At 40.2% G+C, this 25,570-nt stretch overlaps 2 protein-coding genes across 7 annotated transcripts in view; one reads left to right on the forward strand and one right to left on the reverse strand.

Annotated features, from left to right (window-relative positions):
- vti1a (vesicle transport through interaction with t-SNAREs 1A) overlaps nucleotides 1-4,656 on the reverse strand; it is a 404,156-nt gene extending 399,500 nt beyond the window's left edge. For 3 of the 5 annotated variants that reach the window (XM_038821547.1, XM_038821544.1, XM_038821548.1), the window contains exon 1: nucleotides 4,121-4,656. In XM_038821547.1, the coding sequence (XP_038677475.1) occupies nucleotides 4,121-4,214 (94 nt within the window). In that variant the 5' untranslated portion in view covers nucleotides 4,215-4,656. The remainder of the gene's footprint in view (nucleotides 1-4,120) is intronic. The other 2 variants (XM_038821546.1, XM_038821543.1) reach the window with 2 other exon arrangements.
- A 62-nt stretch (nucleotides 4,657-4,718) lies between these two features.
- On the forward strand, nucleotides 4,719-25,066 carry zdhhc6 (zinc finger DHHC-type palmitoyltransferase 6). 2 transcript variants are annotated; one of them, XM_038821541.1, is made up of 11 exons: nucleotides 4,719-5,140; nucleotides 5,235-5,771; nucleotides 8,993-9,084; nucleotides 14,709-14,868; nucleotides 15,041-15,202; nucleotides 15,631-15,684; nucleotides 18,302-18,469; nucleotides 19,535-19,576; nucleotides 20,545-20,690; nucleotides 22,304-22,350; nucleotides 24,418-25,066. In XM_038821541.1, the coding sequence occupies exons 2-11, from the start codon at nucleotides 5,514-5,516 to the stop codon at nucleotides 24,519-24,521; spliced, it is 1,233 nt and encodes a 410-aa protein (XP_038677469.1). In that variant the 5' UTR covers nucleotides 4,719-5,140; nucleotides 5,235-5,513; the 3' UTR covers nucleotides 24,522-25,066. The 2 variants fall into 2 exon arrangements, with proteins under 2 accessions (XP_038677469.1, XP_038677470.1); XM_038821542.1 differs by having other exon boundaries at nucleotides 24,424-25,066.
- Nucleotides 25,067-25,570: the final 504 nt, after the last annotated feature.

A 25,570-nucleotide genomic window follows, 5' to 3' on the forward strand; every position in this document is an offset into this window, starting at 1 on the left:
ATTTTATTGAAACAGATTTTTGCTATTCAAAGCTACATGATAAAAGCAGAATAAATGCAGCAAAACAAGATGACATCTGACTAAACCTGACAACTCATGACTAAGAGCTGAACAGTAATAACACAAAACACATTTTGCTTCATACTATTATCAAAATAAACAGGTTTCATTGCATCACACAAGATTACAAAATATGAAAAACAAAATGTTTTTTGAAAAATCAATCCTATCCCTGCACAGTTACCTTATCAAACCAACCTATTCAATCTCCATAACGCCAAGTTTTAAGTAAAAGATAATTCAACAACACTACAGAACATTAATCCAACTTTGCAAACTACCTTTACCAGTTACATTTCTTCATAAGCGATCCACTGTCGCAGCACAGAAACAACTATTGTTTTCAATAGAATACCTGATCATATGTGCTTATCCTATTCTTAAGCAGGTATTTATTAAACTGCTTTTAAAGGTGTTAACAAACATAATAGTAGTTTATTTTCAAGTCTATTCTGTTGCATATTCGTCCATCTATAGGGAAAACCGATTCTTCTAATATCTGTTTTCTTTAAGCTATTTAAATATTCATATCATCCATAGCTTTTAAATAGCAGGGGGTTGAGTTAAAACATTATGAGTCACTTACCAGTCCCTGTCAATCCAGCGTCTTTTCCTGTAACGTGCCAATACTAAACTGTTCTTTGGAACAGGTGATCAGGACCAGACAGCAAGTGGGGACTTTATTTAACTATATGGATCGGTAATTTCAACCGGAGGCCAGGGGTGAGATGGGGAGGCATGGTGAAGCGTTTTCATTTTGATCAGGAAAACCTAAAGGGAACTTGATCTTGGGTCAGAAAAGGCCAGACACTAAAGTTATATATCAGGATTCCTCCAAGTGCTCAGTGCCCCTCCAAGGCCCCACAAGAAAGCCTCAGCGCTCCTGATCATGGCCAAATCCCTCACACCTCCCACAATCTTACCCACCTTCCGATCCTTCTTGCAGAGCTGATTCCATCCTCCCACTCCCCACTTAAGTGCAAGGAATTGTTAACATAAGTCCCTGGCTGTCATCTCCTGCTGCCAGACACCTACGGCCCAGTTTGGTTGCCAGTCTGGTGGGAGCTGCACCAAATTAGTTCTAATGATGTCCCTTCATACCCTTCTGACAGCCCCCTCTCCTCACCTGTGAGAAAATTAATGCTATTTGAGGTTGCCGTTCTCGAAATTCTAAGTAAACAAATTAGCGAACGCAGAAATCCATAATAACTATTTTGTCCCGAAGACTTGAAGGAAACAAGCATGTAAATCAACTCATTTATACTACAGATATCGCACACCTGTAGGTACTCTATATTCAGCCTGCTTTGATTTTACAAATTACATTTGTATTTCACGTATTGTCAATGGCTACCCATGATCACCATTTATAACATATCTGTACCACATAGAATACCTACAATGCAGAAGGAGGCCATGCGACCCATTGAGTCTGCGCCAACCCTCTGATAGAGCACCCCATCTTGACCCACACCCCACCCCATACCCAATCTAACCTTTTGGACACTTAGGGACAATTTAGCATAGCCAATCCACCTGACCTGCACATCTTTGGACTGTGGGAGGAAACCGGAGCACCCGGAGGAAACCCATGTAGACACAGGGAGAACATGCAAACTCCACACAGTCACCAAGGCAGGAATTGAACCTGGGTCCCTGGTCAGGCAGCTGTGCTAACTACTATGCCACCGGGATAGCTATCTCATACTACGCTACTCAAACGGCCAATTTAATTTTTATGTCACTTTATAGAATGTATTCACAAGAAGTATTCCAGTGATAAAGAACTGCAGCCGGGGGATAGATTAGAGAGGTTGGGATTGTTTGCCTTGGAGAAAAGCAAGCTGAGCGGAGAATTGATTGAGGTATTCAAGATCCTGCAGCGTATGGACAGGGTAAATAGTGAGAAACTGTTCCACGTCAAGGGAGCATCAGGAACTTGAGGGCAGAGATTAAAAATAATTGGCAAAAGGAGTCAAAGTGACGCGAGGAAAATAAATTTTCACCCAGAGGATGGTTGGAGTCTAGAATGAGCTTCCTGAGAGGGTGGTGGAGGCTGGTTCGATTGAGATATTCAATAAGGAATCGCATTGTTCTCTGAAAAGAGAGAATGCGCAACGTTACGGGATATGGCAGGTGTGGGACTAGATAGAATGGTCTTTCAGTGAGCCACTACACATGTGATGGGCCAAATGGCCTCTTTCTGCACTGTCAAGAATTTGTCATGTATCAATATGAATAAGGCTGTTCCTCTAAAAGGATCACCATTGTGATTTGGCACTAAACTAAAGGAGCATGGTAGGTTCTCCGCACACACTGTGAGCTCCAGCTGCTTTACTATTAGTATTGGGAAAATACCAAACAGTCTAAGGATTTAGACCTGCACATTTTGACTTTCTATATTTCCGATGAGATTAGCAATACAAATAAAGTTGAAGTGTATATGCCTAAATGTATATGTCACTCAGTAATTTCTCAATACACATAATAACACAGCTCACAATATAGAAACATAGAAAATAGGAGGAGAAGGTCATTCGGCCCTTCGAGCCTGCTCTGCCATTCAGTATGCTGATCCACTATCTCAACACTACACTCCCCTCATACCTCGACACCTCATGTATGTAGCTCTAATTAATTAGATCTTATTCATATTTGTACAATCGTAGAATTTATAGTGCAGAAGGAGGCCATTTGACCCATCTGAATCTGTACCGGCCCTTGGAACGAGCACCCTACTTAAGTCCACACCTCCACCCTATCTCTGTAACGCAGTAACCCCACCTAACCTTTTGGACATTAAGGGGCATACCATAGCCAATCCACCTAACCTGCACATATTTGAGCAGTAGGAGGAAACCGGAGCACCCGGAGGAAAGCCGTACAGACACGGGAAGGAAGTGAAAACTCCAGTCACCCGAGGCCAGAATTGAACCAATGTCCCTGGAGCTGTGAGGCAGCAATGCTAACCACTGTGCCGCCCAGTCATGTATTGTACACAAGTACTGTAATACATTTTGCAAACAAAAATGTAAATAGAATTCTACAATTTCCAAAGGCAATAGTGCAAGAATCAACAGGTACTGCATGGTGGTTAAAGAGATGAAATCTAATAAATGGCTACAGAAGTCACAAAGCAATTAGATTACATCTTGATTTGCAGCACGGTGTTGTATTAATACATATCTTAAGAAATGCTATTTGAACTTTTATTATACAAACACTGTGTTTAACTTGACTGACATTTGCGATGTTACTGTCCATTCTGCTTCTCTTTCACTTTGACAGTCGAGTAAAATTAGTAACGAACAAGGTGTAGCAAGGTAACTTTGGCGAGCAAAGAAAAACTGACATGTCACGCAGGTTAACAAGGTCCAGGTTTGATCTTGCGGTCTAAGAGGTGAATGGCAAAAGTTCGATGCTAAGAATGCTCTCAGAAATGACCACTTGAGGAGTGGGGAAATAAATCCAGTTTCCAGTTCTGATCATCAGCAATTTCTGCTGGAAAGTAGCCACAAGATGAAGACTGCTCAGCAAGTTTTGGTTTTCACTGTGATGCCCTGCGAGGCCAGTGGGCGTCACTCGCAACGTGCACAGTGACCACCGGCTGCGTGAATACAACCGACTTCACTACATTTCCTCACCAGAGGAAGGAGCTGCACTCCGAAAGCTAGTGATTCGAAACAAACCTGTTGGGACTTTAACCTGGTGTTGTAAGACTTCTTACTGTGCTCACCCCAGTCCAACGCCGGCATCTCCACATCTTACATCTCCTTCAGCACTAATTGCTCATGCATTATACATTCCCTTTCAAACCAAACGCACTTTAGGCAGAGAACTACTGTCTGCGAATAAACAAATGGCTTCGAACTGCGGAATTTTTTCTTAAAAGATCTTTCAGAAGGGGCGCCGAGACATTAAAGCAGCCTGGACATTACAGAGTGAACCCTGAGTGACCGGTCCAGTCATGGCTCGGCTCTCTCGCTACTCGCCCCGGCTCAATATGTCAACATTTAAAAGGTGTTTAGCAGCAGCGTAGTCCCTCCCTCCCCGCCTTTACCTCCAGATAATTTCGGTATCCTCCCCACTTTATTGGTGATCTCCGCTGTCAGGGTTCCGAAATCCTGCTCGTAAACCTCGAAATCCGAGGACATTTTCCGTGCGGCGGGCGACGGTCCAAGTGTTCAAAGTGGAGCAACAACCGCTTCTTCCGCTCTGCCGTCCGGAAAACCCCTCCCCCGTGGACCTCCCGGCAAAAAAAGAGATTTTACTTTCTCCCCGGGCGGAGGGGGGGTATATAAACAAACTCCCCAACGCCGAGATTATAAACGCTGCGGAAAGGACAGTTGCAGCAAAATGTTTCGAGGACAGGGGGAGTAAAATGTAAACCGAGGCAGGGGAGGGAGTTGGAGGTAGCGCCGGTTGAAGTGGCGTCAGGATTAGGGAGGGAGTTGAGAGTGGCGCGGACGGAAGTGACGTCCGATTAGGTATGGGAGACCGAGAAGGGAGTGGAGGGTGGCGCCGGCGGAAATTGCGTCGGGTTAGGGAGGGTTTCGGGGGTGGCGCCGGCGGAAGTGACGATGGGAGGGGGCAGGTTGGCAGTGACGATGGGAGGGGGCAGGTTGGCAGTGACGATGGGAGGGGGCAGGTTGGCAATGACGGTTGCCACCTCGGGAAACAAACTTTAAAAAACATCAAATAGTCTCTTCTCCCCCCGAGAGAGAGAGGGCGGAGCTGTGACAGCTCGAACTCCTCGGTTTCCATCGCCTCAGCGCCCCCCCCCCCCCCCTGTCACTGGGGACGTGATGCCGGGCCCTCCTCGTCTCTCTGGCCATGTTCAATCTCCGGCGGCCCTGCCCGCCAGCTGTTCAGCAGGATAGAGAATGCTTCCGGGGCACCAATGTGGCCAGGCGGAAGGAGGAAGTTCTGCTGCAGTTTTGGCATCTGGATGGCGGGCGAGCTGATGTTTAGCAGCCCTTGTTTCTCGGCCTCCCCGTCGCCCGGGTTTATCCCTTGGCGCGTCCTCCTGACTGCCAGCTCCAGATGAGGGCAGCTGGCTCCTCGAGTTGGTCTCCTCCCCGTAAGTAATTTGAGGGGCGCGATTATTCCAGCGTCGGGACTATTTTGGTTTCCTCCACTTGGGAAAACATGTTTGACTTTTTGTATCCTTCTAGGACGTCTACTGAGGACGAGGCGTGAGAAGCTACGGACTCGTACAATTACAACTTGTGTGATTACAATTTAGGCTGCACCTAAAATAAGACCACGAAGAGTTTGCTGGAGGCACAACTTGTAAATTGGTGGAGTTTATTCGAAACTCCCGCTATTTGCTGATCAAAATTGGACCGTTTCTTATTCCGGACACAAGCGCTGCCTGACTCAACGCCGCTCAATACATCGCCTGCGTTATGTTGGTTGCTGCATGTTAACTGAAGAGTATTCAATTGAAGACAATGTGTTCGTTTATCAGATTTGAAAATCTTCATGAATTGAAACGAATTTGTCACTGGGGACCAATTATAGCCCTATCTGTGATTACAATATGTTCCTCAATGGCTATAATAGACTCAGTACTTTGGTATTGGCCTCTTGATACTCTTGGTGGAAGCATAAATTTCATTTTGTTGATAAACTGGACGGTTCTTATCCTTTACAACTACTTTAATGCAATGTTCGTTGGCCCTGGCTATATCCCAATTGGATGGAAACCGGTAAGATGAATGTGTCTGCTCATGGTTTTGCTTTTTTAAAAGTTTTTATAAAAATCTGTTTGATATACTGTGACTATTTTGATTTTATCATAATTAACAATAATAAATAGTGTGCGCAAACATTCCTGCAACAAATGTAATTCCAGCTCTCTAAGCTGTGAGTTCCATGAATGCGGGGGTTGTGTCAATGAGAATAGAGAATATGATTCATTTTGATTGAGTGATAGGCCTCTTGGTACCCCATTCCAAAACTGTGCTGTTTAGTGTTCTTGGCTGTCACCAAAGCTGCTTAATGCATTAGACATCTGTACTTGCTACTAAGGTAGTTTATTTGTCTGAAATAATTGAGGCCATTGTGGTAATGAAACATTTGCATAATCACAGAATTGTAACAGCGTAGAAGAAGGCCATTTGGCCCATCGTGTCTGCACCGACTCTCCTGGCAAGCATCGTGGTTTAGTGCCATTCTCGTTCCTTTTTCCTGTACCCTGCATGTTTTCCCTGTGCCCTGCATGTTATTTCTATTAGCATCCTCTTGAATGCCTCAATTGAACCTACCTCCACCATACTTCCAGAAATGTTTTGTCTCTCATTGCATTTGTTTCTTTTGCAAATCATTTTGTAACTGCCCTCCCATTTTGATTCTTTTATGAGTGGAAAGTTTCTTCTTATCTGCTTGTCCAACCCCCTCATGATTTTGAACATTTTTATCAAATCTCTTCTTAGCCACCTTCTCTCAAAGGAGAACAGTCCCAACCTCTCCAATCTATTGAAGAATAATGTTATTACTGACATTATATCTAACCTAAAAATGTCTGAATGGGCAGCACTGCTGCCGCATGGTGCCGAGGTCCCAGGTTCGATCCCGGCCCTGGGTCATTGTCCATGTGGAATTTGCACATTCACCCTGTGTTTTCGTGCGTTTCGCTTCCACAACCCAAAGATGTGCAGGGTAGGTGGATTGGCCATGTTAAATTGCCCCTTAATTGGAAAAAAATGAATTGGATATTTTGATTTAAAGAAATGTCTCAATGAAGAATTAGTGAACCCTACTGATTGATTATTCTTTCTCTCCAGTCTCCATTTTTTTCTGTTGTGGCCAATTGCTTATAAATCATAGGCAGTGGCTTAAATAACAAATGGCAGTTCTGGAGCAAAAAAGACACCCTGTCAAATATTTCATAACCATCCAATTAATGTACTATATCCCAGCTGAGACCGCATGTACATACTAAGCAGCTTCATCTCCCTTGTGTTCAGTTCAGTGTTTTGGGGATTGAATAGAGCTTCCCCAAAATTAGGCAAAAGGCATTTGGCAACTGTCTAGGAGACTATTCACTCTTGTATGAACACAACATTAGTTAAAGGGACCAGTTAGGGGAAAGATAAACAATAGCAGAAAGTAGAATTTCACCCAAACAATGAAGATTCAAATTGCACAAGTTGCTAGAGTTATCCCAAATAAAAATGAATTTAATACCTTAATTTTTCTGCAGCACCAACCTATAAAATCCAATCGAAAAAGAGGAACAGATTTCTTGGTTAGATATTCGTATGATGAACTGTTTTACGATCCCAGTTGGTGTTGTAACTGAGCGAGAAGATCCCAGAATGGAACACTGGCTCAAAAGATCGTAACCTTAATTTCTTTTTCCAAAATATGGCGAAACACTGAACTATTCATTAGTTTTAACAACAAGAAAAAAGTTATTAAACATGAAAAAAATTGGATTATAATACAATACTCCTTTACTCCCCCCTTAGTTTAACAATTACACACGTTTGAAGATTAATACAGATTATAAAGTACATTTTATGCTACAATGGTCTGATTAACAGAAAGTCCATTTAAGCACATATATTGGCTGTGGTCAAATACACTCTCCACTCCACATCAGCAAGTTCAGACTGCAAGAAGAAATTTAAAAGCAGAATTGAGTTTGCGTTTGTGGATTTCTCGTCAGAATCCTTCCAGTTGATTGTCACCTGAGAATTTCCAAACTCCACTCCCAACAACACTTAAAATCTTCTCTCCAAATAATGTTTTCCCTTGGCATTTTGCATTCCAAAATCCAGACCAGGTTTTCCAAATTGACACTTTTAAACAAAACTTTCACTCCACTTTTAACAATGAATCCAGTCCAGGGTTTTACACCACCTCTTCCTGGTCTTAACTGCTTTTACACAAACTCCTGAGATCCAGCCACCAATTTCCATAGTTATTTCAACGCATTCCACCAGGCTGTAGTAAAATCTCACAAAATCACTTGCCTGGCATATCGGCCGCCTTCTCAGTTCTGTTTGTCTTTACTGAACGTTGCTGTTCGAGTACGTTTAACCTCTGACTTCTTGGAAATTTCTCTAGTTTCCTCAACTGACTGCTCTTCAGATCTCTGCCCTTGTTTTCTTAACCATTAACTCGATAGTATGGCTTTTTCTAGCTAAGCTGAGAGTGATGTACCCTCTTTAGCCTTCTAAACAAACTGCTTCCAGAAGAGCTATGAGAATGACCTCTCTCGCACAACCTATCTCCAATTGCCCACGAATCTACCTTAAACTAAAAGCTTCTCTATCTTACAAAGCCACAGTTGCTAAGCAATACCCACATGCTTATACATTACTCTTCATGCCGTAGTGCTCTCTAAGCACAATGGAAACAGTTGGATTTTAACCAACCCCCCACATATACAAAGTACCTTTGTCCAGCATGTATCTAACTATAGATTCTACCCTTCCAGGCACAGAAATATTAAATTAAACCCATGTAAAAATCTACCTTATTTCTAATGTTTGCCAATACAAATGTACGTCCCTTAAAACTACCTTTGATTTACTAACAACTAGAGTATGAAAAATAACATTGTGTGCCGTTTGGGTTTCCTTGGTCTGTGCATTTTTGGATTAAGATTGTGGCATTTTGCATTAATATTGCAGCATTTCACCTGTCATGGTGCATTTTATATTCTTAGTTACAGTGTCCAGAACCTCAAGCAGGTGCTGTTTACATAACTGCTGAATATGCTGTACATTTGTGTGCTCTACTTTGAAGCCATAGCTTTATGACAGTACCTAATAATAATACTTTTGATGCAGGCAATTCATTAATAGCCCAGGAAAGTGGTGCTCCCACATTCATTCTTTTTCCTTTGTTATTAACCCAATTTTTTTTTCTTAACTTAAAAAGCGAGGACGATCATTGTAATTATCTACTTCTGTTCTAGGAAAACCCTCAGGATACAATGTATCTTCAGGACTGCAGAATCTGTCGCGGTTACAAGGCACCCCGCTCCCACCATTGTCGCAAATGTAACAGGTATGGCTGGGCCAGTTTACATAGGAAAACACAATTTTGTGCAGCAGTGCAATGTTTTGAAAATAACGAACATCTCCCATCAAGGGAGCTATACAACTGTTTTGCCGACACTATTTCTTTGCCATTTTAATTTCGAAAGGTTTTTTCCATGTTCTGAGTTGTTTACCTGGTTAATAAGAAGTTGAGAAGCAAGCTAATCATATGATACAAGATTTATTTATGCTTTTGATGATTAAAAAATTATGCCACAGTACAGATGAAACTTCATAACTCCATATTGGTGTGTATTAAAACTCATGAACATATAAAAAGCAAGTTGCCATCTGATATGACAAAAAGGTACTATAGAAAATGTTAGCGTCAAAAAAAGATAACTTGCAGAAGCGTTTTTTTTTGTCTAATGAGCTTGTCTGTTTAGATGTTGGCTTGCCTCCCGTATAAGTTTTTATTCAAACTAATACAGTTTTTGTGAACACCCCCCCCCCCCCCCCCCAATTTAATTGAATCAGATATATTGATAGATGCTAAATCTACAAAACTGTATGATGCCAACAATTGTTAAACCCACTCGTTAACATTCGTTAATTCATAAGAACAGTTTCAACCATTGAATCTGGCTAAAATACTTTAAATAGTTTAACAGTCTGAAAGATATACTATTTCAAGACATTTGCATTGAATATTTATTGTAATTTGGCAGTTCATGTGGCATCTTTTTAAAGCTATATAGTCCCATGAAAACATTTTAACGGCATTGGATTAAAATTTATTTTTCATATCATTGTCTTTTTCCTCCCCTCTCACACCCATCCTAATTTTGTACTTAATGAATTATTTCTGTGGTGGAGAAATTTTGCAGACATATCTAAGAAAGACTTGGGTGTGAAGTGTCAGATTACTCAATATTAATCTCTTTTTAAATAACTAGCAACCTATTTTTTCTCCCCAAGTATATTTTGCCAGTTGAAATGTTCTGCAATAGATTTTGGAGGAATAATGATAGTAATTTAACATCTGTGGAATCAAAAACAGCATTCCACTTACTACCTGCTGTTGATTGTTTTGAATCTGTAATTAACCTGGTTAAATCAATGTTTACTGCCCATTAAAATCAGTGGATAGAAATTCAGCAAGACTTGCATCTTTGACTTTGCGTAATATGTATGTATGTTTCTGGAACCCACCTCTTCATTCACCAGAGGAAGAAGCTGTGGTCTGAAAGCTAGTGATTCAAAACAAACCTGTTGGACTTTAACCTGGTGTTGTAAGACTTCTTACCGTGCTCGCCCTAGTCCAATGCCGGCATCTCCACATCATGGCTACCATCGACACTGCAAACTGCCGACTCAAAGTGGAGAGGGTCTTCAAGAAGATCGCACCTATAGACACTGACATTAAGTTTCTACAAAGCAGACAATATCCCAAAATGGCTACAGATCACAAACCCACTCATGTCGACTGACAACACAGACTATGCCTGGCGACTCTACCGTCAGACCTCTCTCACACTCCTCAACCACCTCGTACACCAGCTCTATAGCAGACTCTGCAACCTGGAAACCAAGATAGAGTCCATATTCTCAACTTGCGCTCCGCCAAACGGATGAATCAACAATAATACGCCAACTATATGCACACCAAGAACAGGAAGCTTGAGAACCTCGGCATCACCACCAGCAGCAACCAAGCCCCCCCCGGTACCACAGTAGAAAACAATACAGGGAAATCTTATTGTCAACTTGTCGGACTACAACCTTCAACCAGACAAAATCGAAGTCCTCAGAGGGCTCAACTTCTGCACCACCACCAAAATGGACCCCATCAGTCTCGCTGCACACACTGGAGGAATGTATCAGGCGAATGAGGCCCCGGGAGTTCTGTCACAGACCCCAAGATGCCGCCAATGAATCGGAACAGCAGACCGAGAGATCTGCGGTGTGGCAACCGAAGAGAAAGGAGTTGAATTGGACCCCTCAGGAAGGCCACTGCCATGCATGCCCAAGCCGTCAGGAGTCGAGCCAATGCCAGATTTAACAGCCGCATTCATAAGACAGCCCCGAAAGTCACCCAAGCACAACGCAACACTATCTGCATTCTCGAGACCAACGCAACATCGTCATCAAACCAGCAGACAAAGAAGGGGCCACCGTCATACTGAACAGAACGGGCTACTGCAAAGAAGTGTACCAACGACTCAACAATCAGGAACACTACAGACATTTACCCGCAGATCCGACCAACTCGACGGACTGATCAAGACCTTGGATCCAGACCTTCAGAGCACCCTATGTGCTCTCATCCCACGTACTCCCCGGTTTGGAGATCTCTTCTGCCTCCGGAAAATACACAAAGCCAACACACCAGGCTGTCCTATCATATCAGGCAATGGGATCCTGTGTGAGAACCTCTCGGGCTACATCGAGGGCATCTTGAAACCCATCAAAGAAGGAATGCCCAGCTTCTGTCGCAATACACCGGACTTCTTACAGAAACTCAGCATGCATGGACCAGTTGAATATTCTTCGTCACAATGGAGTGCCAAGACGGCATTCTACACCAGCATCCTCCATGACGACGGCATTGCTGCACCAACCTCAGTACTCAACACTGACAATTGCCAATCTCCAGACAAAATTCTGCAACTCATCCGCTTCATTCTGGATCACAACGTTTTCACCTTTGACAACAAGTTCTTCATCCAGACAGACAAATCAGCCATGGGGCCCAAATTTGCACCTCGATATGCCAACATCATCTTCATGCGCAGTTTGAACAAGACCTCCTCACCACACAGGGCCTTCAACCGAAGCTATATACCAGATACATCGATGACATTTTTTTCCTTTGAACCCACGGCGAAGAATCACTGAAACGACTACACGATGACATCAATAAGTTCCATCACACTATCAGACTCACCATTTACTACTCTCCAGAATCGGTTGCATTCTTGGACACACTCATCCCCCGTCTCGGACGGTCACCTCAGCACTTCGCTTAACCGCAAGCCCACGGATAACCTCACAGTGCTCCACTTCTCCAGCTTGCACCCTAAACACCTTAAAGAAGTCATCGTCTATGGACAAGCCCTTCCTATACACAGGACCTGCTCAGACGAGGAGGCGCGTAACAGGCATCTACGGACGCTGAACAATGCCCCTGTACGAACAGGATATGGCGCTCGACTCCTTGATCGACAGTTACAACACACCACAGTAAAAAAACCACACCGACCTCCTCAGAAGACAAACACAGGACACAACCGACGGAGTACCTTTAGTACCTCGGAGCGGAGAAACTATAACATCTTCTTTGCAGCCTTCAACACGTCATCAGTGAAGTTGAACATCTTGCCAAGGTCACCCCCCCCCTCCCCCACTTGCCTTCAAACAGGCCATTGTTTGCAGCAAACTACCCAGCCTTCAGAACAGCAACCACAATACCACACTGCCCTGCCATGGCAATCTCTGCAAGATGTGCCAGATCATCAACATGAGTACCACCCTTAAACGTGAGAAACCACCTACCAGGTACGTGGTACACACTTGTGTGACTCTGCCAACGTCTACCTCATACGCTGCAGGAAAGGATATCCTGATGCGTGGTGTATTGGCGAAACCATGCAGATGCTGCGACAACAGATGAGGTGACATCGCGCAACAATCGCCAGGCATGAATGTTCCCTTCCAGTCAGGAACACTTTAGAAGTCAAGGGCATTCAGCCTCTGATCTTTGGCCTTCAGGACGCGCAGCAACGCAGAATCGGCGAGCAGAAACTTGTAACCAAGTTCTGTGCACGTGAGCACGGCCTCATCTGGGGCCTTGGATTCATGTCATATTACATTCACCCCCACCATCTGGCCTGGGCTTGCGAAATCCTACCAACTGTCCTGGCTTGAGACAATTCACACCTCTTTAACCTGTGATTACCCTACTCTCCAGTTGCTACGCCTGGACCTGTAAAGACTTAATTACCTGCAAAAACTCGCATTCAAAGCATTGTCTTGCATCTTTGACTTTGTCTATTGTGTGTTATATATTATATATGAATCTGGAACCCACCTCTTCATTCACCTGAGGAAGGAGCTGTGCTCCAAAAGCTAGTTATCATTTCCTAAGTCATTCCTGAGTAATGTATTGGCCCTTATTTTAATTGAAGTAACAGTGAGGATTATCAGTGCTGTCTGCAATGAGTAAATCACATGGCAACTTCCAAAGTTCACATCTGTGCACTTAAAAGTACAATACTGTTCCCTTATTGTACTAAACCCAAGGCCTCGACTGCTTTCTAAAGTGAAAACGCTAAATCCTAGGAAACTGTTTCAAGAAGAGCAGAGGAGTTATCCGGGGTGCCCTGGCTAATATTTATCCTGCAATAAACATCTCAAAAGCAGATTATTTGGTAATTACGCATTGCTATTGGTGGGAGCTCCTGTATCTATATCGGCTGTCATGCTTTCTACGTTACTGTAGTGACTATACTTCAAAAGTAAATGTTTTTTTGGGATGCCCTGAGGACATGAATGTGTTATAAATACAAATCTTCTCCTATCTCCCACTCTCTTTCCTCTTCGCAGACCTTCCTTAAACCTGACTCTGACTAGTTTTTGGAAAGCCCTCCCAATAGATATTTTCTATTTACCTTGTGACATTTTTCTAAATTGACCATACTTTTTAACGCAAAGTTTGGTTTGAGCACAGATTTAGAAATGGTTGGATATGTCTGACAGGAACGTGACCTGTGTATTTGTGTGCTTAAGTGCATTGAACGCACAATAAATGTAAAACCGCACGTTTTATCAGATGTACAATGTATTTTAAATTAACTTGTATGCCACTTGTTCATTCAGTGCCAACATTCTCTTCAGATTGGCAGCTATTCTTAATGAAGTGAAAAAAGATGCTTTGTGTTTTATTTTACCTGAATATTTTAATAACTTAAGTTTTTTAATCTAGGGAGGGTTAGCTAGTAACTTCTTTAAAAACAAATGTAGGATTCATCCTAGCTTTTGGTTTATATCCTTGTAATATTTAATTTGCCCACTATTGTTCTGTATATAGAGCACATGGCTTTATGTATTTAATACAGAAAATGCTGGAAAAGTTCAACTGGCCTGACAGCATCTGTGGAGAGAGAACAGAGTTAATGTTTCGAGTCCAATTTGACTCTACTTAGGAACTGGGAAGAGTTGGAAAGGTGATGGGTTTCATGCAGTTGAAAAGGTGCAGGTGCAACAAAAAAGGTCAGCAATAGGTTGGTGGGCAGAAGAGATTAAATGACAAAGTGGAACACAAGACTCAGTGAGTGGTAGTGATAAGTAGAAAGACACTAGCTTTGGTCCAGAGTAGATGTTAATAGCAGTTCCCCTCGCCCCAGATGCTGCCAGGTCGGCTGAGTTTTTCCAGCATTCATTTCAGATTTCCAGCACCTTGCTTTTAATTTATGTGGATTTATAAATTTGGCGGAAACATGTGAACTAAGGATCCTAGGTGAGCGGAGTCCTTTATAAGACTCTAACATATGAGTTTATTTTAAGTGTTTTAGTATGTTCCCTTTCATTTTAGTTTATTCGTTTGACAAAATTGCACTTGCAGTTTCCTGATATTTCTCCCTCTGCTTCCAGGTGTGTAATGAAGATGGACCATCATTGTCCATGGATCAATAATTGTTGTGGTAATTTGAACCATGGCTACTTTACCTCATTTCTGATGTTGGCCCCTTTGGGCTGTATTCATGCCTCTGTGATTTTAGTCATGACCATGTACACACAGCTTTATAGCAGGGTAAGTAGTGCATAATATTATTTCAAGTAGATTTCATGATGGTATCACAATGATAACTATGGCATTTTTGAGCCCTGTGGGAGTAATCTCCAATATGGTAACATTGAGATCAACTTGTTTGGTAATATGTTAAAACACTTTAAAATTTGCTTTTGTGTGCTTCTTATTTCAGATATCATTCGGTTGGAGTTCTGTAAAGATTGACATGAGTCTGCCTCGTAGAAATCTACAGTACATTGTTCCTTTTGGAATTTATGCATTTGCTGCCTCTCTTTTTGCTTTGGGATTGGCGATTGGTACAACGATAGCTGTTGGCATGTTGTTTATTATTCAGGTACTATTTGGAATGGAATGCTTTGAAGTATCAGATAGTTGGACTTTTTTTCTTCCCGATAGTCACATTGAACACAACTGAATCCCACTGTTTTATAGATCACTTTTATTTTGGTAACGCCAACCTAATAATTTTGATATGTAAGCACCCAAGAGGTGTTGCAAATTTTCACAAGGGGCATTCAGGCTAGACAGTTGAAATTATAATTAGGATATTGTTGGAACGGGGCTGAAAAACCTATTTCTTCATTGATCTTACCATTAAAGTAATCAGGCCCCATCTATATGGTATCAATTAATTACTATTGCAAAGGTTTCCCAATTACACAACTTTGAACTCTGCCAAGAATTACATTAGTGCTCTACTAAACATTTGAATTGACTAATTTTTGCATGTGAGGGTTGACTGTTCTGATCCATTTTTTGTAGATGAAAGTGATCCTCAGGAATAAAACCACCATTGAAGTTTGGATAGAAGAAAAGGTAGGCTTGTATCTACAACACGTTTCTATAAATTCTAAATCGGAAATCATTTTTTAAAACTTTTGTTTGAATGTTCCTCAGACGTTTTTTTTAAAAAAGCAAAATTTATCTTGATGTTGGCAACATGGGCATGGTACATTTACTCTATATCCATACAACAGGGGTGGTGATAGTGGATAGTTAGAATCGCTGCATTTTTGGTGTTGTTGCTCCCACAATGGTGTTAGGTTGGGAATTTTAGCATTCTAAGCTAGCAATCCTAAATAAACAATAATATATGTCTGTCTGGATGTTGTGTGATTTGAAGGTGTTGTTAGTCCCACAATATTGTTGCTCTTCATTTTGGTGATCGAAGTTACAGGGAAGGGAGGCGTTATTTATGTGACCTTGGTGAGTTACTGCAGTGCTTAGAGTTGCCATTGTGCTAGTGGTGAAGGAGGTAAGAGTGCCATTGGCAGAGCCATCAATCGAGCATTATTATTTTTAGAATTCTTCATTTTTCCTATGTTGCTCCAGTCTACTTAGCTTGTCTGTTGTGCCCAATGCAAATTGCCCCCCTGAGCGCAGCCCTGTGATCTTGTTCACTCAAATTTTGCAGCCACCAGACTCACCCATTTGCTCATTCATTAAAAGACTTGAGACCATTAAAAACTTTCCTGAATATGACAACTACTGTCATAAAAGGGGGAGCATGTCTTCTCCTTCCCCCAACCCTACTAGGTGCGCCAGTCTTTCACTTTAAAGGCTTCACTGGTCCATATCTGCTTCAGCCGATATCATAATCTACAGCTGAAAATGGGTCGTATCGTCAGTTTGGAGAAAACTTTGCACATTGCTACTGACCGGAAGATTTGGCTGTTGTGTTTACAAGCTTAGATATCCCATTCTTGCTCATCCTTGAAGCATTTGCCCATAATACTTTCCACTCTTGTCATGTTACCCTGTCTTAGCCATATTCTGTTTATCAATTTGAACGGCCAGGCTGGGTAATCAATTGGGGAATGAGTCTTGGAAGTTTTGAACTTGTACTTTAGAGCTAGACGGCCTTAAGGTTATAGGGCTGAGACCTGCACTTGCGGTTAGACGTTGATTCTGGAGATTGCTTTGATTTATCAGTAACCCTGTTTACACCGCTTTAATATCACTGCAAACTTCAACCACCAATGCTAAGATATGTGGATGCACAATTAAGCACATTAAATTTTGTTTAAATATCCAATGAGGGACATCCTAACAGCAAAGATGCAAAAATACCCCTGATCAGTGAATCGTGCTACAGAAGAGGAGGTTCTACTAGCAGCTATACTATTACAGAGAAATAGGTTATCTCTGTAAATTGAAAATGTAATCAATTCATAGAAACCCTATAGTGCAGAAGAAGGCCATTTGGCCCATTGATTCTGTTCCGGCCCTTGGAAAAAGCACCCTACTTAAGCCCACGCCTCCACCCTATCCCCAGAACCCAATAACCCTACCTAACTCTTAACGGGCAATTTAGCATGGCCAATCCACCTAACCTACACATCTTTGGACTGTGGGAGGAAACCGGAGGACCCGTGGGAAACCCACGCAGACACGGGGAGAACGTGAAAACTCCACACAGACAGTCACCCGAAGCCGGAACGAACTTCGGTCCCTGGGGCTGTGATGCAGCAGTGCTAACCACTGCCGCCCATGATCTAATTTCAAGGTTAATTGATCTTTTATTCCACTAAATAAAATAAATGGAGTTTTAAGATAGATGGCTATATGTCTTATACATTGTAAATTGGGGTTTTAAAAAATACACACCTGGAGAACCAACTTGAATATTTAATTTGGACCCTAATTTGTAATGGCAATACATTATTTAATTTTGTTCCAAACATTTGTAGATTATTCTTCTGGAGGGGCAATAAAAATATTACTTGAGAGGAAAATGTGAAAAATTTGTCTTTGTTTACAAACATTGATTGCATATATTTTTATAATAGAACACAGTTATGGAAATATAGATAGTGTTTCGTCAAGTTGGGTGGAAGAAGGTTTATGTGGAAAACGCACACTGGCACAGATCAGTGGGACCAAATGCTCTGTTCCTGTAAAATTTGAAGTGACTCCTGTATTAGCAGGCACACTGTTTAGAGCTCTACCCCTGCAAACTGCATTTTATTGTATATAAACAAAAGAGGTATTTGGATAATATATCATTTGTTTGTTTAACATACATAACAGGTACCCAAAATCTCATAGGTAGGGTGAAAAATTGTGTTTTCAATTTAAAAGATCCATTCTTCAAAACAAAAATCAATACTTAACACGTTCACATTGTTGCATGTTGAAAGGATGTGTTTGCAAACTGTTAATGGAAAAAATAGAAGTTGATGGTTGGTATGAGAAATATATGGTAAGTTCAGTTTATTGCAATCAAGTGTAGCCTGCTTTGGAAATACAACTGTTCTGTATTCTGCTCGGGCTAGTTTTGAAAGTCAAATTCCAAAACTGGTTGTTGATGCAATGCCTTTACTTATTTTCCCTGTTTCACTTACCTGGTTGGTAACCTATTTTGCAGATTGCTATATACCTTCAAAATTTAATTTTCAAATTTATTGATGCTACCTCTCTACTTTTTTCATAGGCCAAAGACAGAATCCAGTATTACCAAACGGGTGAGGCATTCAGTTTTCCATATGATCTTGGAAGCAAGTGGAAGAACTTCAGGCAGGTGTTCACATGGTCTGGGGTTCCCGAGACAAATGGAATTGTCTGGCCTGTTCGTGAAGGCAGCCATCAGTACACATTAACGGTTAATTTAATTCTTTTTAATTATCTTTTCATCTCAATTTACATAGAACATTAATTGTATGAAATATTTAACAGGAAGTACCTTTTTCAAATAATTTTGTAACTAAGTTTTTAATTTTCATAGACTTTTTCCTTCTGAACATTTTCCTTTGACCTTCAATGTCACATTTCAGAGATTATTTTGGGATGAAGTAATTTGGGATATCCTGAGGACATGAAAGGCTGCCATATATTTGCAAATCACTTTGCAGTAAAATCAAAACAATCCAGAATGTATTGTCTAACTTCAATATTTTAGTTTGCATTTCCTTATTTTAATCATACAATTCTAAAATTGATCACCTGAAATGACCTGCTTTCAAGCTGCTGCTTCAACCAGCTAATGTGAGGTATAGGAAAGAGAGTAAACTTGCTTTTTAATATTTCTTCTCTGCCCTCAGAGAGCAATTGAGCTCCATTTGACAACTGACCATGAGAAGAACCACAGCTAGACGCCTACCTCATACTATATCAAATTGCAAACTAAAAGCATTTATGATGCAATGCATTAGATTCTATTTTCCCTGTAGATCGAATTCCTGTTATCTGTCATTAAAATCGCAAATTAATCCTTTTAATATGTTTAAATTAAAGTGGGAAGGATCAATAATGAAGACAAATGTCTCTTGAGGTTTGGATGTCGGGAAGTATTTGAGTTTTGGGGTTGCAGATGATATAAAGAGTGAAAGCAATCAATCGCGTCTCAGCCTTTTGGCTAAGATCAAGCCCAATGTGAGGTGCAACACCTTTTCTTGTCAGCTTGGATCTTTGATCCCTTTTGGAGACCATGAATTGGCTTCAATTTGAATTGATTTTTGGAGCAAGCAATGAGATGGATTAGAGTTTGCCCTGTCCACTCTACACATTAGCTTTGTAACTTTAAGGATGGGATAAAAAATTTAATAATTTTTTTTTTTATTAAAGTGAAAGCTATCAGATTATTTTCTTGTAATTTCTCGTAACTATTGACTAAAATTACATCAATTTGATATGACAATGTATGTTAAATACTTGTATCTATTTACAGATAGAGCAGCTGAAACAGAAAGCTGATAAAAGAGTGAGAAGTGTAAGTACTGTACTGTAGGCTTGTGCCAGATGGCAGCATTTCATATTGATGTAGCTTGTATAAAATAGTTTCTTGGTATGAAAAAGATGAATTTTGAAATCAATAATGTTAGTTAGTCAAATCAAAGACTCAAGAACTTAGTAATTTTGCAGGTTTACATAATATGTAATATGCGACAAATGGTTTACTTTTTTTTTGATGAGAGGTATCTGTTTGAAGAATTTCTTTTAAGACTGCACTTTTAAGATGGACTCATTCTTAGGTGACTATTATTGTTAACAGCCAACTAGTCGCAAGATCAGATTTTGTCCGATTCTTGTCATTTCTATAAATAGTTGCAGAAGCACAGGAGCAGGCTGATATCCCTCGGCTGCAGTAAAAACCCTGCATATTGAGAATAAAGTGGGCCAATCTTCACCTGGCTCAGAAAGAAACTATAGGATAGTTGATCAAAATTATCTTGTTATAGTCAAACAAGATGAACCATTGGTGCAGGGAAGCAATGTGTTTCAATTATTTTGCGTCGTTGTACAAAGGTGAAACTGGTTCTAATTTGTTCTATGTTCACTTCCTTGTGAAATAATGCAGCTTAATGGTATCTGGCCTCCGAAAAAGAGATTTTGTTTCCTGAAAAACCTTAAGTGGGTATTTTTGTAAAGTACCTGGGTTAATCTATCATATAAGTGAATATTGTGTAGTGTAAATACACCAACACAAGTGTGGAATTAATCTATGGAAATTACTAACTCTGCTCAACCTGTGAAGTATATATCACAGTATTAACTTGCTTCAATTATTCCAGAAGAACTTCAGTGTTTCAAAAGAATTGTGATTAATTTTTTTAATTTGGTGATGAATATGTCCAGTGGTTATGCAGAATGACTAGACTGCCTTACCTGCTCACAATGAAAGTGTTATGCTTAAGGGTTTTTATGATTTACCATATATATGTGTCTTATTATGGACAGGTCCAGTATAGAGTGATTGAAGACTACAGTGGAGCTTGCTGCCCAATAACGAAAGGATTCAAAACATTTTTTTGTACACCTTATACTGAAGAACCTAGAATTCAACTGAGGAAAGGGGAATTGGTTTTAGTTACAAGGGGTCTCCCGTAAGTTGAGTGAAAAGTGATCACTCTTGTGAAACATTTAGTAAGCTGTTGTTAATTAGAACTATATTTTTTCAGCTATAAGCAACTTTTGATCTCCTGAAGCATCTGTTGAAAGTTGTGTAGGATTTACTGGAAATTCTACGATGGGCGCGAATCTCCCAAAAGTGAACAAAGTCTCCTAACGAGCGTGTTTAGCCGCATATTTCCCGACACTCGCAGTGACAAGGCCATGTTCTGTACAGTGGGAAGCTCCACTTGCCGGGACTCCCCATTGTAGCGAGAGATCTCCGAGGCCTCTGAAACAATTCCCTCTTCTTCCTCCCTCCCCACCCCTTTAAATCTGGCTACTGCAATTGTCTCTTTAACTCAGAACACCTTGTTTACTCTTCCTTGAATTCTGCTGAACAATGCCTTGGTCTCTGTTCGGCCTTTTGCAAATTTATGCTGACTGTCCTTGGTAATTTGTATATTTGTAAATGTTCATAAATTATTGGATTCTTAAGGGTTTTCCCACTATTAGTGTGGTATTTAGTAACCTCGTAGTTGTTCTTTTCCTTGGAAAATAAACACCTTGGTTACCCTTCAATCCTGTGACGTAATATGAGTATTTAAGGAGGTTTACAAAATATATGATCTGAACCCGTACTACTTCCTCTCTAAACACCCTGAGGTGCATGCCTTCAGGCCCTGCTGACTTACCAGCTTGAGTTCAACACTTTATTTCCGCAATTTATTTGCTATTATCCATAACAATTATTCCATAACCATCTCTGGTACACAAATATTTTTTTTTTGTCATTACTGTGAAAAAAACAATGAAAAAAATGTATTTGATATCTTTTTCTTCCAGAATGAGACTTCTTCCTTCATCCCAGAATCATCTTGCCCTCTATTGTTAGTGTTATAAATGCATATAAAAACAATATTTCCGTATCTGCCAACCTTTCTTCCGATTCTCTTCAAATCTCTCTCTACCTCGCCACTCTGCTTCAAAGTTATCAATTTTTTATTATGCCTCCTTTTTAAGTTGGTTTAGTTTTAATTCCTCTGGAGTAGTTAAAATCTCACAATATTATTGCTCTTTTGTCCCTTCTTCTCTCTGAAATGACTGCACATCTCCTTCTCTCCCATCTCCACCTTTTGGTTACCTAAAATGCACACAGGCAGGTGCACCATTTTGCTTCCTATTTCACAACTATCCTTACCAATTCTATCTTAAGCCCCCTGTAAGTTCTTGACACCTGTGCATTCTAGTGTTATGATGGTATCCTTTTATTAATGCTGCCATATGTAATTAATACAGGAACATGAAGCAAAATGCTTCTTGAAAAATGAGGTTTTGAGTGAGATATGAGAACACTTTTATAAATGTGAAACTAAAATAATTTACACAGACCATGCACAAAATGGATTAATTGCAATATGCTTAAAACAAAATAAGTAATCAAAAATGAGAACTAAAACAATGTATTCAGGTGCAGGTCATAGATATTAAGTTGAAAAATTAGGATATTAACTGTAGTTTTTATGTGTATATAAATTCTGTAAGACATACAATTTTTGTGTGTGTGTGGATATATACAGTGGAAAATCTTTTTAATATTTCCCTTCAGGCATTGGATGTATGGAAACAAGAATTTGAAGAAGAAAAATGCCCACGGTAAATAAACACACCTTGCATTAATGCTTTAGGAAGTGCCTGTTTACATAATTTCCTTGTTTATTTGAATGAACAATGTCATTCCAGTCAGAATTTTTAAAAAGCTGTAAATGAAGATTGTTTCACCTCATTACCATTATAAGGGTTTTTTTTCCTGTAGTTTGGCCTGTTGTGCATTTAGACAGATTAACTAAGGGAATATTGTCCAGCATTTTTGAATTGGTGACAAAATCATACATTTTCTAATTCTTCAAATGTTTCAAACAATAAATAATGATCACATTGAGATAATAGCTGGAAAGAGTTCAAGGAGTGAGCTCTGAATTACCACTAGAGTTGTTAACCCAGGGTGCTTCAGCTATTTGTCAAGTTAGCTGCCTTAGCTCAATTCGACTTCAGATTTCTTTCCCTAATGAAATAAGTGTCTTTCCCCAACAGATATACGTGGGGTCCTAAAGGGTATGAATGTTATATTTGTAAAGTTTGTAATGTTCAACATTATTAGGATTTTTTCATTTAAAGGGTTGACTATTATCTAATCAAGTCCAAGTCTAAACTTGTATAATATATTGTATTTTTGTAGATTTAAAAATGATCATACAGACAACTGGTTGAAAAGTGTGGAAACAAGATGTAAACTTGTCCAAAATTGAATTCATTTTGCATAGCTACTCCTTACTATAATGAGAAAATGTTTTAATCCAGTGTTGAGAATGTTGTGCAAAATCTTTCAGAAACCTCCTAAATAGGTAACTAATGGTAGCAGGTCTGCCCAACTAGTGTTTTTTCTAATTTTGGGAAACTTTTCTTGCCTTCTACTAACGATTTAAAAAAGAAAGTTAGTGGATAAGACAAACTGCTTGCCCTGCTTTAAACAATGGATACCCTTTTCATTCATCCTCTACCCTTTGCTTGTGCTCATTCGGAGTGCTGGGATGTCAGCCCAACAACTCCAAAATCTAGACACATGGATCACAAGTTTCTAAAGGGAAAGAAGACATCAAGAATAAGCTTCAAGGTCTTTCAACACCGAACAAAAAAATTGAGAACTCAATTTCGCAAACTTGGTTTCATGCAATCCATTGTATTGATCCAATTGTTGCTCTGACCCTATAAAACTGAGGCGAGAACTGTTCATTCTTGAAGATCCTTCTTTTGGTCAGTTCAACATTACCCTTAGCTGGTGCACAAGAAACTTGAATATTAGATTCAGGTGGATTTGCAGCTTCTCATGAGAAAGGAGTTCCCAAATTCTGCCAGCACAGAAAACCCAGGGCACGTAATGTGGGTTGTCAGTTAACAAAGCGGGAATAATGGAAGGTTGGGAACACAGATCATTAAATCCACCACCTGCAGCAAAATGTGACAAACTTAAAATGTATGCCATAAAGCTCCACAGAATTGCCCCGGCTCCTTAGGGGCTGTTATAAGGGAACTATTACACAATGATATTTTTTTTAAAACGTGCTCCGCTGTTACGGTTTTAAAAGCTGACGGGACCATAAATGTCCATCTAATTTCAATGGTCAGCCAAGTACGGTGGTAGTAGTAGCATATAAATCGGAAATTAACTACAGAATCTAGACTATTCTAATTCAACACTGACAAGACCCTGCTTTACAGATTAGACATTGAGCCAAGTCTATATGCAGCCCCTCACCACAGTTGTGGCTGTTGCATTTATCGGTTGTAGAATAGAAACATTGTAGAAGCATATCTCTACTGCGGGGGGGGGGGGGGGGGTTCTCGCAGTTTCTGTTAGCAGTGCTTTTTAGTCTTTGAACCCAACTGTCCATGGGGTCACTTAATTCCCCAACCTAACATCAGCAGGAGCTAATAGACCCTCTCCACCCACAATTACACAAACAATAAAGCGACACAACCTTGTGGGCACGTTTTTTCAGATTCCCATTATTTTAAGTACTGGGCTAAAGAAGCTTTAAATGCCTTTTAGATGGTGGGAATAACTAAAAGTGACAATAAATGGTGGTGGGATCAGTATACCATTTTCTATTTGAGGACTTTACTTTTAATAACCGTAAACTCCATTAACTTTTTATTTTTAAGTTGCAGAGCATGAGCGAGGCTGGTTCCCAAGAAGGTGTGTGGAGAAATGCTTGTATGACAGTGCCACAGAGAAACCAACAGAAGAGGAGAAAAAGATTTTGTAACAGTTCCTGTCGCTAGTGCTTTTGACAGCAGAATTTATGATGGCCTATTTTCCTTAGCTTGAAAGTTTTGACCTTTTTCAAATTTAATTTATACTTGACCTGCTTTGATAAAGCAAGAGCTTCCACAAGCGTTTTTTTATATTCTAAGAAATTCCTTCAAATTCTCTGTTTGTGAAACAAATTATGCCGATCTAGATGGTCAAAAACAATAAATCATCATCTCCTTTTCAGATGGGTTTGTGGTGGTCCATCTTTAGTGAAACTAAGGAATCATTTCCTGGTGAAAACTGGTGCTGTATTTAATTTGTTTTGATACAATTTATATGGAAATATTTAGTATCACATATTGCATGAAAAATTTGTCCTGCATGGCAAGGACTTTAATTGATACAGTACCAAAATTTCAGTACCTTCCAGGGATGAAGCAATCAAGGAATTTTCTCTGGTTTTTCAAGTAGCTAGTAATTCCAATAAAATTAACAATTTTTGAATTGTATGATATTTGCAGAATTGGAAGTAAACCCAAATAAAATGCACATCTACAGTGTTCGCCATTTACCTTTTTGAAGTAGATTTTGAATAAACCACTGCAGATTGTTACCCCATATTAAAGTTAGTGAGTGCATGATAAGTTACTTTTGATGCAGGATGAGAAGCAGAAAGGTTTGTCAGATAAGTCACTGTTTTGATAAGAAATAGGTTTTGAAACCAAGGCCACATCTGCCCTCTAGGGGAGCACAAGACCAGCCCTGCCAGTGCAGTTATACAAAAAAAAGAGCAGTGTAGGATTGTCTGGTTCTTGCCCATATTTATTGCTCAACCAGCATCACTTGTATGACCAGAATTATTTTTAATGATTTACCTTTGTTATAGGCAAGTGAGTAAATGCCTGTTAAAACATGCTCGGTTTACTTGTGGGAACGGTTGATGCTCCAGAGCATAGATGGAGAAACGTAATCAAAGTCATAGCTCACAAAAGTATGATTGAGTTTTGGGCAGTCACAGTTTAGAGTTCAGGGAAACGCCCAGACCCCACCCCCTTCAGTTGG

The sequence above is a fragment of the Scyliorhinus canicula genome, chromosome 16 (assembly GCF_902713615.1).
Source record: "Scyliorhinus canicula chromosome 16, sScyCan1.1, whole genome shotgun sequence".
Classification (NCBI taxonomy): domain Eukaryota; kingdom Metazoa; phylum Chordata; class Chondrichthyes; order Carcharhiniformes; family Scyliorhinidae; genus Scyliorhinus; species Scyliorhinus canicula.